General features: G+C 40.2%; 1 protein-coding gene across 1 annotated transcript in view; it reads left to right on the top strand.

Annotated features, from left to right (window-relative positions):
- The window catches only part of LOC123506322 (titin-like), a 170,244-nt gene that overhangs the window by 154,362 nt on the left and 1,939 nt on the right, over positions 1-13,943 (top strand). Inside the window, 21 exon segments of the mRNA XM_045258289.1 lie at positions 148-232; positions 521-689; positions 1,024-1,133; positions 1,438-1,665; positions 1,783-1,878; positions 2,100-2,192; positions 2,358-2,479; positions 2,671-2,825; positions 2,958-3,121; positions 3,361-3,496; positions 3,691-3,814; positions 3,946-4,111; positions 4,233-4,521; positions 4,626-4,762; positions 5,193-5,346; positions 7,029-7,334; positions 7,479-7,784; positions 10,025-10,129; positions 10,508-10,705; positions 11,097-11,302; positions 11,981-12,080. Coding sequence (XP_045114224.1) covers positions 148-232; positions 521-689; positions 1,024-1,133; positions 1,438-1,665; positions 1,783-1,878; positions 2,100-2,192; positions 2,358-2,479; positions 2,671-2,825; positions 2,958-3,121; positions 3,361-3,496; positions 3,691-3,814; positions 3,946-4,111; positions 4,233-4,521; positions 4,626-4,762; positions 5,193-5,346; positions 7,029-7,334; positions 7,479-7,784; positions 10,025-10,129; positions 10,508-10,705; positions 11,097-11,302; positions 11,981-12,080 — 3,449 coding nt within the window.

The raw sequence follows: 13,943 nt of genomic DNA, 5'->3' as shown, positions 1-13,943 counted from the left end.
TACAAGCACATGTACCTCTATGAATGTTTTTATTTTATATTGTATGTCCTAACCTGTTGTTTTCTTGTGCATTACTTGCACCACTGACTGGTTCAAGCAATGGTAAGCAAGGCCATAGTGCTTTCTAACTTGTACTCTCACTTGCAGCACCTTCAAGAGAGGTCTGGAGTCTTGCATAGTGGACGAGGGCTCAGAGGTTGTGCTGGAGTGTCGTACTTCCAAGGAAAAGCCGGTAAGCTTGCATTGTATTGAAAAGTGTGTGAGCACATCAGTTAAATGATAATAATAAAGTGAGCTGTCCTTATGTTGATGTAGGCTGTTCATTAGGAGATTTGATCTTAAATGTCATTCTTACATTGGTTACGAAAAATAAGTTAAGCTAGATTTGTGATATATATTAAGACAAAGACCACCACATCAATTGCATCATATGATTTTCCAATATATAGTTTGTAAATAAGTACCAAAGATGGTGCATCAGTAAGGCAAACTGTTTATCTATAACATATTCAACTTTCAGTGCAAGTGGTTCAAGGGCAAGACTGAAATAAAAAAGAATGAGACGTTTGAGATCGAGCAGGACGGCCTCACTCACCGCCTCATCATTCACTCAGCTACCCTCAACGACACTGGCAAATACAAATGCACCTTTGATGACCAAACCACCTTCTGCAACCTTACTGTCAGAGGTGTGTACAGCCTTCATAAACCTCATATTATCAGAGCTATTCATTTTAGTTTATTAGAGACACTTTTCTGTTATATATGTCTACTGCTATTACCAATGTATGCACTTAGAGTGGAAGAATTTGTATTGTAGCATTGTTATTATTACTTTTATTGTATAAAAGTTAAAGAAACACCATGGATATTTTCAGTGGAAGAGCACTTGATGCTGCCTTATCGTACACCTAACATTTAAAAAAAACTAATGCAAATATGCAAAATGCAATGATTTTATTAAAAATATATACATATACAGTATAGTATGAAATATTTACTGATTGACCCTTGGTGTTGCAGGACTGGATGACTTCGTGGAGAGAGTGCAGGACGTGGAGGTTCAGGAGAGGGAGGAAGCTGTCCTGCTGGTGGAAGTCACAAGCGAGAAGGCTACAGTCACCTGGCATAAGGTGTGTTTAGCCTCTCATCTTGAGGAATATGGATCATCTGAGAAATTTGTACAGCCTTATTACAGACAATCTTCAGCAGTGTAAAGCATTCCATATCATGAGCTTAGAGAGCATAACGATATTACAAGATATACTTTACAATGTCAGTACATAAATAAGTGATTGACTGCATTCACATAAGGTCTTTACAGTTGATTTTCAGTATTTTAAATTATATTGTACATTGTAGAAAGATGCATTCTTTCTTTGAGCATTGCTTGTATCACTTCACAAAAACCTAACATGATTAATCTTTCTTTTCCAGGATGGCGAAGAAATCACAGAACAACACAAGCGCTTCACTCTGGTGACTGAAGGTAAGGTGCGCAAGCTGGTGATCAAGGAGACCACTCTCTCTGATGAGGGCGAGTACACCTGTGCACTGGGAGATCATGAGTGCACTGCTGAACTCACTGTCCGAGAGCTGCCCGCCGAGATTGTTAGGAAGATGAAGGACCAAGTTGTCTCCAAGGGCAACAGGGCCACAATGGAGGTGAGGAATTTGAGAGTATTCTTTACATGCTGGTAAAGGCTTAGATGTGATGCTGTGAAGATTTCTTTATGAGAATTTGCTGCTCTTACCAGGAACTGATAACAAACTTGTCTGCAGGTTGAGCTGACCAAGGGTGATGCTGTCATTACTTGGTTCAAGGAGGAAAAGGAAATCAGATTCTCCGACCACTACCAGCTCTCCATTGATGGCAAGGTACTCTGTTTCAATAATTTTGTTGTAATTAGTTATTTATACACATTTTTATGCTATATTACTTCTAGAATTATCATCCAAGGATGAAAGTGACTGGAAATGCTGTGTCTTTCAAGTGTCTTATACTAGATTGAGTCTTCATCTTTTCCTTACAACATTATCTAACATAACTCCACATGACAGAACATTTACTAATCACACACATTTGTGCATGTTTGCAGGTTCAGAGGTTAATGGTGTACAACTGCCAGCTGGAGGACAGTGGTACTTACCGGGCAGTTGTGGGCAAGAGTGAGTGCTCTGCAACTCTCAAGGTGAGTTCTCCATCAGACACATTCATTCTGATGACATGTGAAGCTAAAACTTTATATCACTTCCCAATATTAAGATGTGCAGTAAATGCTATATTAGAAAGGATGAAAATACTGATATGTAACATATGAATGTGTAACACTGATATGCCATATGGAATCCCACAGGTTGAACTCCAGGTGGAAGGTGACTTCTCCAAGGGCTTGCCTGGTCAGATGGACGTCAACTATAAGTCTGATGTCACCTTCATGGTGGAGATCACCAAGGATAGTGAAGTGAAATGGTTCAAGTAAGTCACGAATGTTTAAGCATTACTAACCTTTGATAAAAATCTTTTCAAATGGCAGACAGAAAAATCACATAGTAAATAAGATAATATAACTAATGACTCTAGTCAGGATATTGTACATATACAGTGATTACTGAGACCCAAGAAGTGAAAGCTTCATGAAATTTGATTGACATAATGATTGTCCACAGGAGTACAGAAGAGCTCAAGCCTTCAGACAAGTATATCATCAAGAAGGAAGGAAAGAAGAGAATCTTGATCATCAAGAATTGTACTCAGTCTGATGCTGCTGAGTATTCTTGTGTTCTTGGAAGCCTCAAGACTTCCTGCAAACTGAACGTTATCAGTACGTATCAAAGTGATCATGGAATTATTAATAATGCTTGACTGCATAGTTCATTACAGTTGTACAAGATGTATTATTTGATGGTATGCTATAATGCAGACATATAGTAATACCAGCATTGTTGCCTCACAGTAATGGAGACAGCTCCCAAGATTGACAAGGAGTACCAGAAGGTAGAGGTGGTGGTGACCAAGGGCACTGACGTCACCCTGAAGGTGCCCTACGCCGGCACTCCCACTCCCACTGCCACCTGGTCCCACAAGGGGCAGCCACTGGACAAGGACGCTACCCGCAAGGTGAGAGCAGCTGCACATGAAGGATGCACTATTTTTTACAGTTTAAAACATGTAGTCTTAATTTTCATCCTTATCATAAGTATCTGATTGTATACACATGAAATAAAAAGCACCTAGTAACTTCCTCAGTAACGATATTGGAGTGGATTGTATCATCTATGTATTTGAAAGATTCAATCATCACCATCAGGTTTAGATGCATGCTAAAGAATAATTTGTATAACTATTCCTTGCTACAGGTGCTGCCAACCATCAACGAGACCGAGGCATACATCACTCTCAAGACAGTGGAGGAGGCAGATTGTGGAGAGTACCGGCTCAAGCTTAGCAATGACTGTGGCACTGTTCATGCTGAGTTTGTTGTGAAACTGCTTGGTGAGTGGCTCAGAATTCTCTGCATGTACTAAGTCCAGAAAACTGCACACTACAGTTTGGAGTAGAATTCGAACTGCCAGTGCTATGTACCTTTACATTCAATTACATCAGTACATTATCTTATAAATAGACATAACTATTTTAACACTCAAATTATCAACATTTTTGGTATGATTTGGTTTTGTGTTGTGCAGATAAACCATCTCAGCCTGGTACTCCCGAACCCATGAAGGTGACCAATGACAGCGTCACCCTGCACTGGACTGAGCCCAAGGAAGATGGTGGCAGATGCATCACCAACTACATTATTGAATACAAGTGAGTGACAGATATGTTATGACACATAATAATCAATACTGAATCAAACTTTTAGCCTTCCAGGAATGGATAAACCCTGATTCTCAGAATGGTAACATAACAAATAGTGACTGAGGTTATGTATATTTCAGGAGCACCAAGAAGCAGAAATGGGTAGTCTTCAACAAGACAGTGAAGATCACAGAGACTACAACTACTGTGACCAAGCTGACCAAGATGGAGGAATACTGCTTTAGAGTGTCTGCTGTCAATGAGATAGGCACATCTGAGCCATCTGATGCCTCCAAACCTGTCAAGGTAAGAAACCACACATTTTTGTGTTCTATGACTTTCTTTATTGAGTCTTGAGCATTAGGATCTCAGTGTGCTGTGTATGAAATAAAAATCTCTACTCATGATGTAAATTCCTTTCCTTAAGGTCTGTGAGCCCAAGACAGCCGAGCCTCCTGTGGTGAAGGAGGAGCTGACACCGGTCGTCACAGGCCTGCACCAGGAAATTATCCTGCGCTGCGTGGTCACTGCCAACCCACTGCCTAAGATTGAGTGGCAGAAGGATGGCAAGCCTATCACCGGTATTACTTCTTATGAGAACTTCACCGCAACCTTCACCATCAAGGAGACAAACGAGAGCTCTGGTGGCATGTACTCCTGCCGTGCCAGTAATGAAGCTGGCATGGCTGAGTGCTCTGCTACAGTCGTTATTCAAGGTCAGTTGTGTATGTGTGTCATGTTCATGGAATGTGTCACTGACATTTTATTTTATTTTACTGTTTAATTTCATTGTTTGATTTCATTGTGATTTCTAATGCAGAGTCTCCGAGGTTTGAGTTTGATGAGAAACAACAAGTCCAGCGTCTGCGTGTGGATGAGAAGTGGCACGTGCCCATCCAGGTGATTGGTCACCCGCAGCCCACCATCAAGTGGAGCCGTAATGACCAGTCACTCAAGGTAAAAGTTCATGCCACTCCTACTTCACTTCAACTTCAGTATTTGTTAATTTGTTTTTAAGTTTATCTTGGTACATATTCCATGCAATGAGCTTTCTCAATTTCAGTGTCTTCACATGAAGATGAAGATGAAAAGTTACAACACATAGCCCTTGTGAATGTAATAGTGAAAAAGTAGAAAGCATTTTCCCTTGATGTTTCATTTGCACTATTATATTATTTTGCAATGAATACAATAAGTGTCATGTACTGTAATAAATACAATAAGTGTCAAACATCATACATTCCAGACATCATCATTTTACATGTAGGCTATCTTATCAGACTGTCAGTTATTATATCCATATGACCAGAGAAACATTGCACTTTTGAGATGATAAATATATTTATGGACCTCACTCTATGGTATATCTCTTATTTTCTCTCCTCAGTCCACAAGTCATGTTGTCATCCGCACCGAGGAGTCTGAAGGCTCCACAGACATTGCCATTCATAAGCTTACTCTTGAGGACTCAGCTGTCTATAGTGTCACTGCTGAAAACTCTGCAGGAAAGGCACAGCTAAGCTTCAACCTCAGAGTTGTGGGTGAGTTATGCACACTTTGGATCAAGGTGCCAGTTCAAATCACAAGTACCTATATTCCTTGCCTTATTTGTTACTGATATTCTGATTAATATTGGAGCAGAGCTGTACCAGGATAGCTTTTGTATTCATACACTTACATACTAGACTGCTCATTGATATTTATGTGGATATTTGGTCCTATGTGCTTATATAATATGACTTATTGTGAATCAGCCAAACTAAGTAATGAAGAAAATAACCATATCACTTAATCATGAACTGTCATGACAATCTATAAACTATTTACATATGCATATTGCAACTGAAAATAAGAACATTAATCAGTATGTATCATACAATCCTAGACTAATAATTTCATAATGACTGTACTGTTTGTCTATAGAACTAACAGTTATATATAATCAAGTAATCAGCAAGCTTGGTGTTTAGGAGTCTGTTGTATATGTTCTCCTCACAAGTCTTAAGGTAACCTACTCTCTTTGCGGACCAATCCCTTCCCCTCCACTTCCTAATACACTTGTCTCCACCACCACACACAGAAGAAGAACAGGAGTCCCAGATTGAAGTCAGTGAGGATGAATGCACAAGGGGTAATACACTGCTGGATGTTTACATTTGCTGCTGCTTCATTATTTTTGTATTAAACACTCTCCATCATAAGGGCCATTCACTAACTTACTGCTTCATTTGGTGATCACTAATTCAGCACTTGTCAGTTTACTTCCAGTTCATTATGCTTATGCAGCTTTTGGAAGCACACTAATACACAAACCAGGACACTTACTCATTCCATGACAGACATGCAGTTGCTGCCTACAACACTTGATTAAAAGTTCTTTATGTATTAATGGGTTCTAATATTCTTCTAATTGAAATCATACATAATCATATTGATGGATGACTTATTTAACTTAAGGCATGTGGCAATTCTGTCTCATCCACACACATGTAGCTAAAGCTTTGTTTGTGGCAACTAATGCATACAGTATTCATGAGTCACTGCTCCATGCTGGGTCATAGCAGATTGTTTAGCAAAGTGGCACATCACACACTTACATCACTTTCTTCTTCTTTTCCTCATTGAACACTTGAGGTGCTGCACATAACTTAGGCTTAACAAAGTGGCAAACCATGCAATCTCATGTCACTTATTTTTTTACCCATAGAGAATCCATGACAAAAGGTTGGGCTTGCATTTTTGAAGTGACTTTCTTGGGTGCCTTTTTATTTTCATTGTCTCTCTCTACAGCTGTAATATGGTCATGGTCAGCTTGGCTGGCAGAGTAGCTGATCATGATCTGTTCATATGTAAAATCCAAATATTTACTGAAGGCTTCTTGTTGCATGAGCTTTGAATTTTGTAGATTACATAGTGCTTTAGTAATTTTCTTTCTACATCAATAATTTGAATCTATTTCAAATTTCACACCAGATTTTTTTTTCTAGTTTTTTGTTAGTCATTCATCATGATTTTCCTTAATACAAATATTGGAGATTTCAGTACTAGACACTCACAGTAAATGCAATGAACATGATGTAATAAAAATCTTTCTTTTATGAGAGATGTTTTCTTCCTCATAATTTTGTTCCTAGCTATTTTTTGCAGGGAATGAAGTCTCTTATTTTCCCAGAAAGGTGGAAGTAATGGAGGAAGTAGTTGTAATCTGTGTGTCTATTAACAGAGCGGCCAGATCCACCAAAGGGCCCCCTGGCTACCAGCGACATCACAACCTCCTCCCTCAAGCTTACCTGGAAGCCATCTCCCAACGATGGAGGAGAGAAGATCACTGCTTACTTTATTGAGAAGCAGGAGAAAACTCAGAAGCAGTGGCAGAAGGTGGCTGAGGTCACTCCCGATGTACTCTCCTACATGGTCCAAGACTTGCTTGAAGGGCATGAATATTTCTTCAGAGTATTTGCCGTCAATGCGATAGGCGTGTCTGATGCCCTGGAGGCAGCTGAGAACATTCTCCTCAAGAGTCCATTTGGTAAGGATTCCTCTTATGGTCATCATTGTATTCTAGGCATATTTTCATATGTAATCATGAATATGAGATAAAATAGTATAAGCATACAAAGTAGTATATCAGTGTCGTGTTATATAATCCACTAAACAATGTGCCTCTATATAGACAAACCAGGTCCACCCATCGGGCCGTTCGATGTGAGTGACGTGACTGAGTCCTCCATGCTGCTGCATTGGGATGAACCCGACAGCGATGGTGGCTCACCCATCACTCACTACACCATTGAAAAGAGAGAGTCAACCAAAAAGGCCTGGAGTAAGGTTGGTGAGACTCAAGCCCCAGTTACTGAGATAGACGTCACGGGTCTCAAGAAGGGAACAGCATACTTCTTCCGTGTATATGCTTACAATGCTGTGGGCCAGAGTCCACCACTCCAGCCAGATGAGCCTATCACAGCAGGCAAGAAGATCAGTGAGTAGAGCACGTGGTTGGGGTACTGCCCACGTGGAGCTAGCAGGAACACACACACAGTCGCTCTGCCGATACAAAGCACAGCACACTAGAAGCCTCCTTGCAATCCATGGGTATTGTACAAAATTCTCCTTTGATATTCATACAAACCATCATTTCACTCTGTATTGCACATTAAATTGACTTCCTTAACAATGACATCGGAGGCTGGTCGGCAGGGCGGGGCAGCACACCACACAGTCGTCACGTCACCGGACATACTGACGTCATGACCACACACCAAACACTTTAGCTGACCCGTGGCAGCACCACCACCGTAGAGAGGCAGCATGACGTGAGGCAAGCATGAGGGCGTGATCTCCATAGGGTTAGTGCCATGACTCTGTGCTCTTGCTGCTTTCCTAATGGTGGGCAGCAATAGACTAGGAGTATGAGTCATTAACTTCTCTGGGCGTCCAGTGGTACACCAAGAAGCCGGCACAAATCCCCTTCAGTGACCTACACCTCCCAGTGGTTCTCATACTCAGTCTCATCACTCCTTAGTGGACATGGTCTCCTTGCTCTAACACTAGACATGACTGTTCAAAGTTTTAGTTCATCCAATAGAAAATTAGACTAGGCAAGTTGAGGCTAACATGCATTACATTATTCAGGACAGGCAGACACACTGCTCTAAGATGAAGGGAAAGGCAGTTGTCATCTTTGTGTTATTGCCATACAGAAATTGCTCATTCATGGTTCACGATGCATTGCAGCAGTTAACTACTTTATTTGTTACCAAATATTTGCTCATATACATTTCATCAATAGAGTAAAACTTTAGGAGAACAAGTATTTCAACCAACTTTCCAAAAGGTCTGTCTTGATGATATAAAATGGTTATCTAAGACCAAATTACCTGATTTGTTTTACAACTTATAGGGCACTTTTCTGTGTCAGTTTTCATTGATATGGAGGTAATAAAATAAGGCTTAGTAAGTGGAAACTGATGAAATAAAAATACAAATCAGCTATAATTCAGCAGCTCAGTGCAGTTTCATGTTTTCAAGCCGAATAACAAAGCAAATTTGTTTTACATGAATTGCTATGGAGCATCTTTTGATTTGGACATGTGCACTGCATTCTTGAATGGTATCCAATACTAACCTAAATCTTTAGTTAGTAAAAATCTCTTTTTTACTATCACAAAGAAAAATAAAGTACACATGGTGAATTATTACTAGTGAGGCCTGAGCCTTAGAAAATCACATCTCTCATGGAGAGTGTTGACAGCAAATACTTGTGATCCCAGAACTCATCTCTTGAGCAGGTAGTAACATGCAGATGAAGAAAAATATATATAACAGAAGCTTTGAACAGCAACTGGCTTGTTCATGGCTCACTTTTAGGACACACTTCAACTCAGTGGTTACTGACTATTTCAAACAAGTAAACATTGCTTCTTTTGGGTATGAGAGCAATGCAAAGCTGGTTTAAGACAAGACAACCTGTGACATCCTCCCATAAGTGGCAGGCACCTCACATTCCACACCTGCAGGCTGGTCTCCCCGGGGCATACCACACGTCCCTGGTGGCTCCATATGGGCATAATACCTCTTGTTCTTGTTGATATAATGTCTCCATTTCTACAAACCTTTATTGTATGAACTTCATACAAAATTTTACTTTCCTGAGGAACCAAATTGTCCTGAAGGGCAAATCTTGGAGCCGTGATTGAGCATCTAACCTTTGCTGTAGACACAACCACCGAGCATGACCCAACTCTTGCCCGGAATGATATTTTCTTTTCTCTTCATTTTCCTTTTGCGCTTTTGCTTGAGGCCAGTTTTTTCATGTTTTTGTTTGAGGTTATTTTTTCATGTTTTCAATTGTGCTTCTCTCTGCTTAGTGATGTGCTCAATGCCTGAACTCACATAGAAATTGCTTCTTTATTTTTTCAACTAATATCAATCATTATTTTCTTGAAAATATAAAGAAAAATAATTATGAAGCTTTTAATTCATCACACTGAAAGCTACTCACAAATATGTTCACTTGGCTTTAGCTCTGCATAATATCTTCATGCAAAATTTTTTGGCTAAATATTTTTCTACTAAAACCATTAAAGGTCATTTTAATTAAACCCATCATGGTTCCAAAAGAAAAAAAAGAAAAACAGTAATATATATTTTCTTGAAGTAAGGAGACTCAAGTGTGAGGGAGTGTTGCCATTTCATCATTTTGATCTTATTCCCCTATAGCTCCACCTTCCAAGCCAAACAACCTCCAGGTAATAGACATCACCACCCGCACTGTGACGCTGGCCTGGGCACCACCCACATCCACCGGTGGTGCTGATCTCATAGGTAAGACTTGCTTCCTTATTCTGCTTTATCTTCAGGAGTTACATTAGTGAAACCATAGCTTTCAAATGCAGATTTGTAGGAATATTTCACATGACATGTATGCAATATAACTTTTACATTCATAAGCTCATTATATATAAGATAGTGGAGAAGACATTGAGGGAGACTCACCCACACAAGGTCAGAGAGGAGGGAGATTCAGCTGTAAGTATGTATGTATTGCCACTCAAGGTGAGGTTTCCAGCTGTCAGGAAGATGACATACTCTTTATAGTTATGAATACATCACTGTTCTTTGCCATCATGCAATGCTCATTAGTAACACCAGGTGTTTAAATTTAAGGATGTAGAAGGAATATGACACTTTGTTGCCTGACAGGCTATGTGATTGAACGCCGACTGACCAGTGAGAAGAGGTGGGAGAAGGTAGACTCCGTCGATGCCTCTGTCACCCTCTACTGCGTGGAGAACCTGAGGGAGAAATCTGAATATGAGTTTAGAGTGTTTGCTGAGAACCCTGTTGGCCGCAGCTTAGAGCCAGCCATGACGGAGCAAGTCAGGCTAAAGACTCATGCCAGTAAGTTTGATGGGGGTATTATAGGGAAGCAACTACTTTCTTAGTCATACATATAACAGAAAGAAATTGTAAAGCTACTGATATTGATCCTAATTGGTGTTGAATATAGCTCTGAGTACATATACAGTCCTTAACCTCTTATTGTGTGTTACAGATATTTTTACAACTCAGAATAAACAAGCTCCATAAAGTAGATAAAGTAGGCCAAGCACTGAAAGCATCTATGAAATACAGAAACACAGGCATTCACTGGCTTAAATGAGGAAATAAGATAATAGAAGAGAAATAAATCTATCATTATTCTCTCAGTGCTTACTTTTAAAGACAACTAAAGTACTCTAGTTTCACTCTCTGTATGGTTCATGGCAATAATGTTGCCTTACCCTCCTAGCTCCCCCATCACCTCCCACGGCCCCTCTGGAAGCACGACCCACAGGCCCCACCAGCCTCATGATCGAGTGGGGTGCCCCGGAGAGTGATGGTGGGGCACCACTGCTTGGATACATCATTGCCATCCGTGACATCAAGAGAACCATGTGGATTGAAGTTGGGCAAGTTGGAGCCAACTTTACGAGATTACACATTAAGGAGCTGCAGGTTAGTGGAGGACTGACTGAATAAGGAGGATGGGGAAGGAAGTGCTGTGTATTATGTTGAAAAAAATGTATATTAAAAGTAAAAACAAAGAACAAACGGTATAATTATTGTATAGGAATTAGAATAATAATTCACCTGCTCATACAGCTCAAATATATGACAAATTCGCAGAGGCATTAATAGTATATAGTAATTATTTAATAAATACTCAAACAGTAATGGCATAAGATTAATTTATCATGATAAAATTCTTGTTACTTCTCAAAAATACCAAATAATTTCCTTGTAATTGGCTTTTCTTACTCATGGAATTAATTTTGAATTCAGTAAATGTGTATGACTGTTTTTGCATGTAGAATATATATCATCTTTTTGTTCATGTTGGATATTTGTAGGAGCATTTCATTAGGATTGCATCTTATGTTTATCCTTATTTTTGAGGAATAAAAACAGCTTTTGAAGAACAAAGACTAAAGGTATCACATAATAAAAGTGAATGCAACCTTTCAGAGTAATATGATATGAGAAACACTCTTTTGCCCATTTTTCAATGTCACTAATCCTCAAAAGTTGGGTTGTAATTCATTAGATTAACAGATTGGATTTTAGCTGAAAGGAAGGAGAAATTCATCACTTTGTCATCACTTTATGAGTTGCTTACTGTCACTGTCCATTCAGGAGGAGCACGAGTACCACATTCGAGTATTCGCCCGCAATGAAGTGGGCGCCAGCGATCCCCTGGAAACAGAGGAACCTGTTAAAATTATCAGGCCAGATGGTAAGTGGAACTCCCACATCCTTCTTTCATTCCTTATATTACTATCTTCTATCTATCATCACTTCCCAGCATTCCCTGTGATAGATATGGCCAGGGTGCAAGAATACTGCCACTTTTCTCCCAGTATGTTGTAAAATGCAACTAAAAATGGACAGACTGAAAGGACTAGGGGTCCTTTCCTAAATGTTTTTCTTCCCACAATAAAATGAAATCCATCTTATCTTGGCCACCCTCCTTCAAGGGGGATATCAGCCTGATAATTGATAGATAAGTTTTCTTTTCGTTATTCACCTGTAGATCAATTTGTTTATTACGTTATTGTGTTGCTAAGATTTAAAACTTCCAGTGGTGTAGCATAAGATAGCCACACCAGTTTGATGTTTTGTAGAGTTTTGGTGGTGATTTTTTATTTTTTTTTATTTTAGCATAGTTCTTGGATAAATTTGAAGATTGATATTAATATAAGATATACATACGGACAGAATTTCCTCATAACCATCCCAAATAGGGAGGCATGTAGAAAGGAGAAAGAGATTGAAAATATTTACTTAGGTTAGATTTATAGTAGGATTTACATTACACAAGGTATCTTAAAGGGATTTTGCTGTTTGTTTTCTGCAACCCAATTGTGACTTAATCTACCTGCTATATATTTTTCTATGAAGTGCTGCATTTGTTACAGTAACTCTACACACTGCATGGATCTTGTTTCAGGTTGATATTGCCTCAAACTCTCTTAGTGATATGATATTTTGTGTAAATGATAATTTTGCCCATTGATTATTTATTCATTGTGATCCAACTAATGAAGATCTGCGAGTGCATTAATGGAAACGGCACTAACATACATCGCCGGTGTTTCTTGAGGTTCCCTTAAAGCTTCCCCACCACCCATGCCAAGGTCCCCATCCTCCCATACACCCAGCATGTTGCAGCTCCAGCCGGCTCCACACTGAAACATATCCTTAATCCATCCATGGTCAAATGATAACTGGTGTAACAACTGATGAACTGAGCTGTCACATTTCCTGCCCAGGGGCTTTATTCATTGCTTATTACTTATTGCCACTTGAATGTTGTGTGTGTGTGTGTGTGTGTGTGTGTGTGTGTGTGTGTGTGTGTGTGTGTGTGTGTGTGTAATTCACCACTACCACGGTCCTCTGCTGGTCACCCAGCCAATCTTTCCCATTACGGAGCGAGCTAAGAGCTCATAGACCGATCTTCGAGTAGGACTGAGACCACAACACACTCCACACACCGGGAAAGCGAAGCCATAAACCCTCAAGTTACATTCCATACCTATTTACTGCTAGGTGAACAGGGGCTACACATTAAGAGGCTTGCCCATTTGCCTCGCCGCTTCCCGGGACTCGAACCCGGGCCCTCTCAATTATGAGTCGAGCTTGCTAACCACTACACTACGCTGTGTGTCTGTGTGTGTGTGTGTGTGTGTGTGTGTGAGTGTGTGTGTGTGTGTGTGTGTGTGTGTGTGTGTGTGTGTGTGTGTGTGTGTGTGTGTGTGTTATAGAGAGAGAGAGAGAGAGAGAGAGAGAGAGAGAGAGAGAGAGAGAGAGAGAGAGAGAGAGAGAAAGTGTGTGTGTGTAATTTACCTCAGTCGCCTGCTGGTCACCCAGCCAGTCTTCCCCATTACGGAGCGAGCTCAGAGCTCATAGACCGATCTTTGGATAGGACTGAGACCACAACACACTCCACACACCTGGAAAGCGAGGCCACAACCCCTCGAGTTACATTCCATTCCTATTTACTGCTAGGTGAAAAGGGCCACACACATTAAGAGGCTTGCCCATTTACCTCGCCGCGCCGGGACTCGAACCCAGGCCTCTCAATTGTGAGTCGAGCATG

The sequence above is a fragment of the Portunus trituberculatus genome, chromosome 19 (assembly GCF_017591435.1).
Source record: "Portunus trituberculatus isolate SZX2019 chromosome 19, ASM1759143v1, whole genome shotgun sequence".
Classification (NCBI taxonomy): domain Eukaryota; kingdom Metazoa; phylum Arthropoda; class Malacostraca; order Decapoda; family Portunidae; genus Portunus; species Portunus trituberculatus.
Note: the sequence above shows the minus strand (reverse complement) of the source record. Positions and strands in the feature narration are given on the sequence as shown.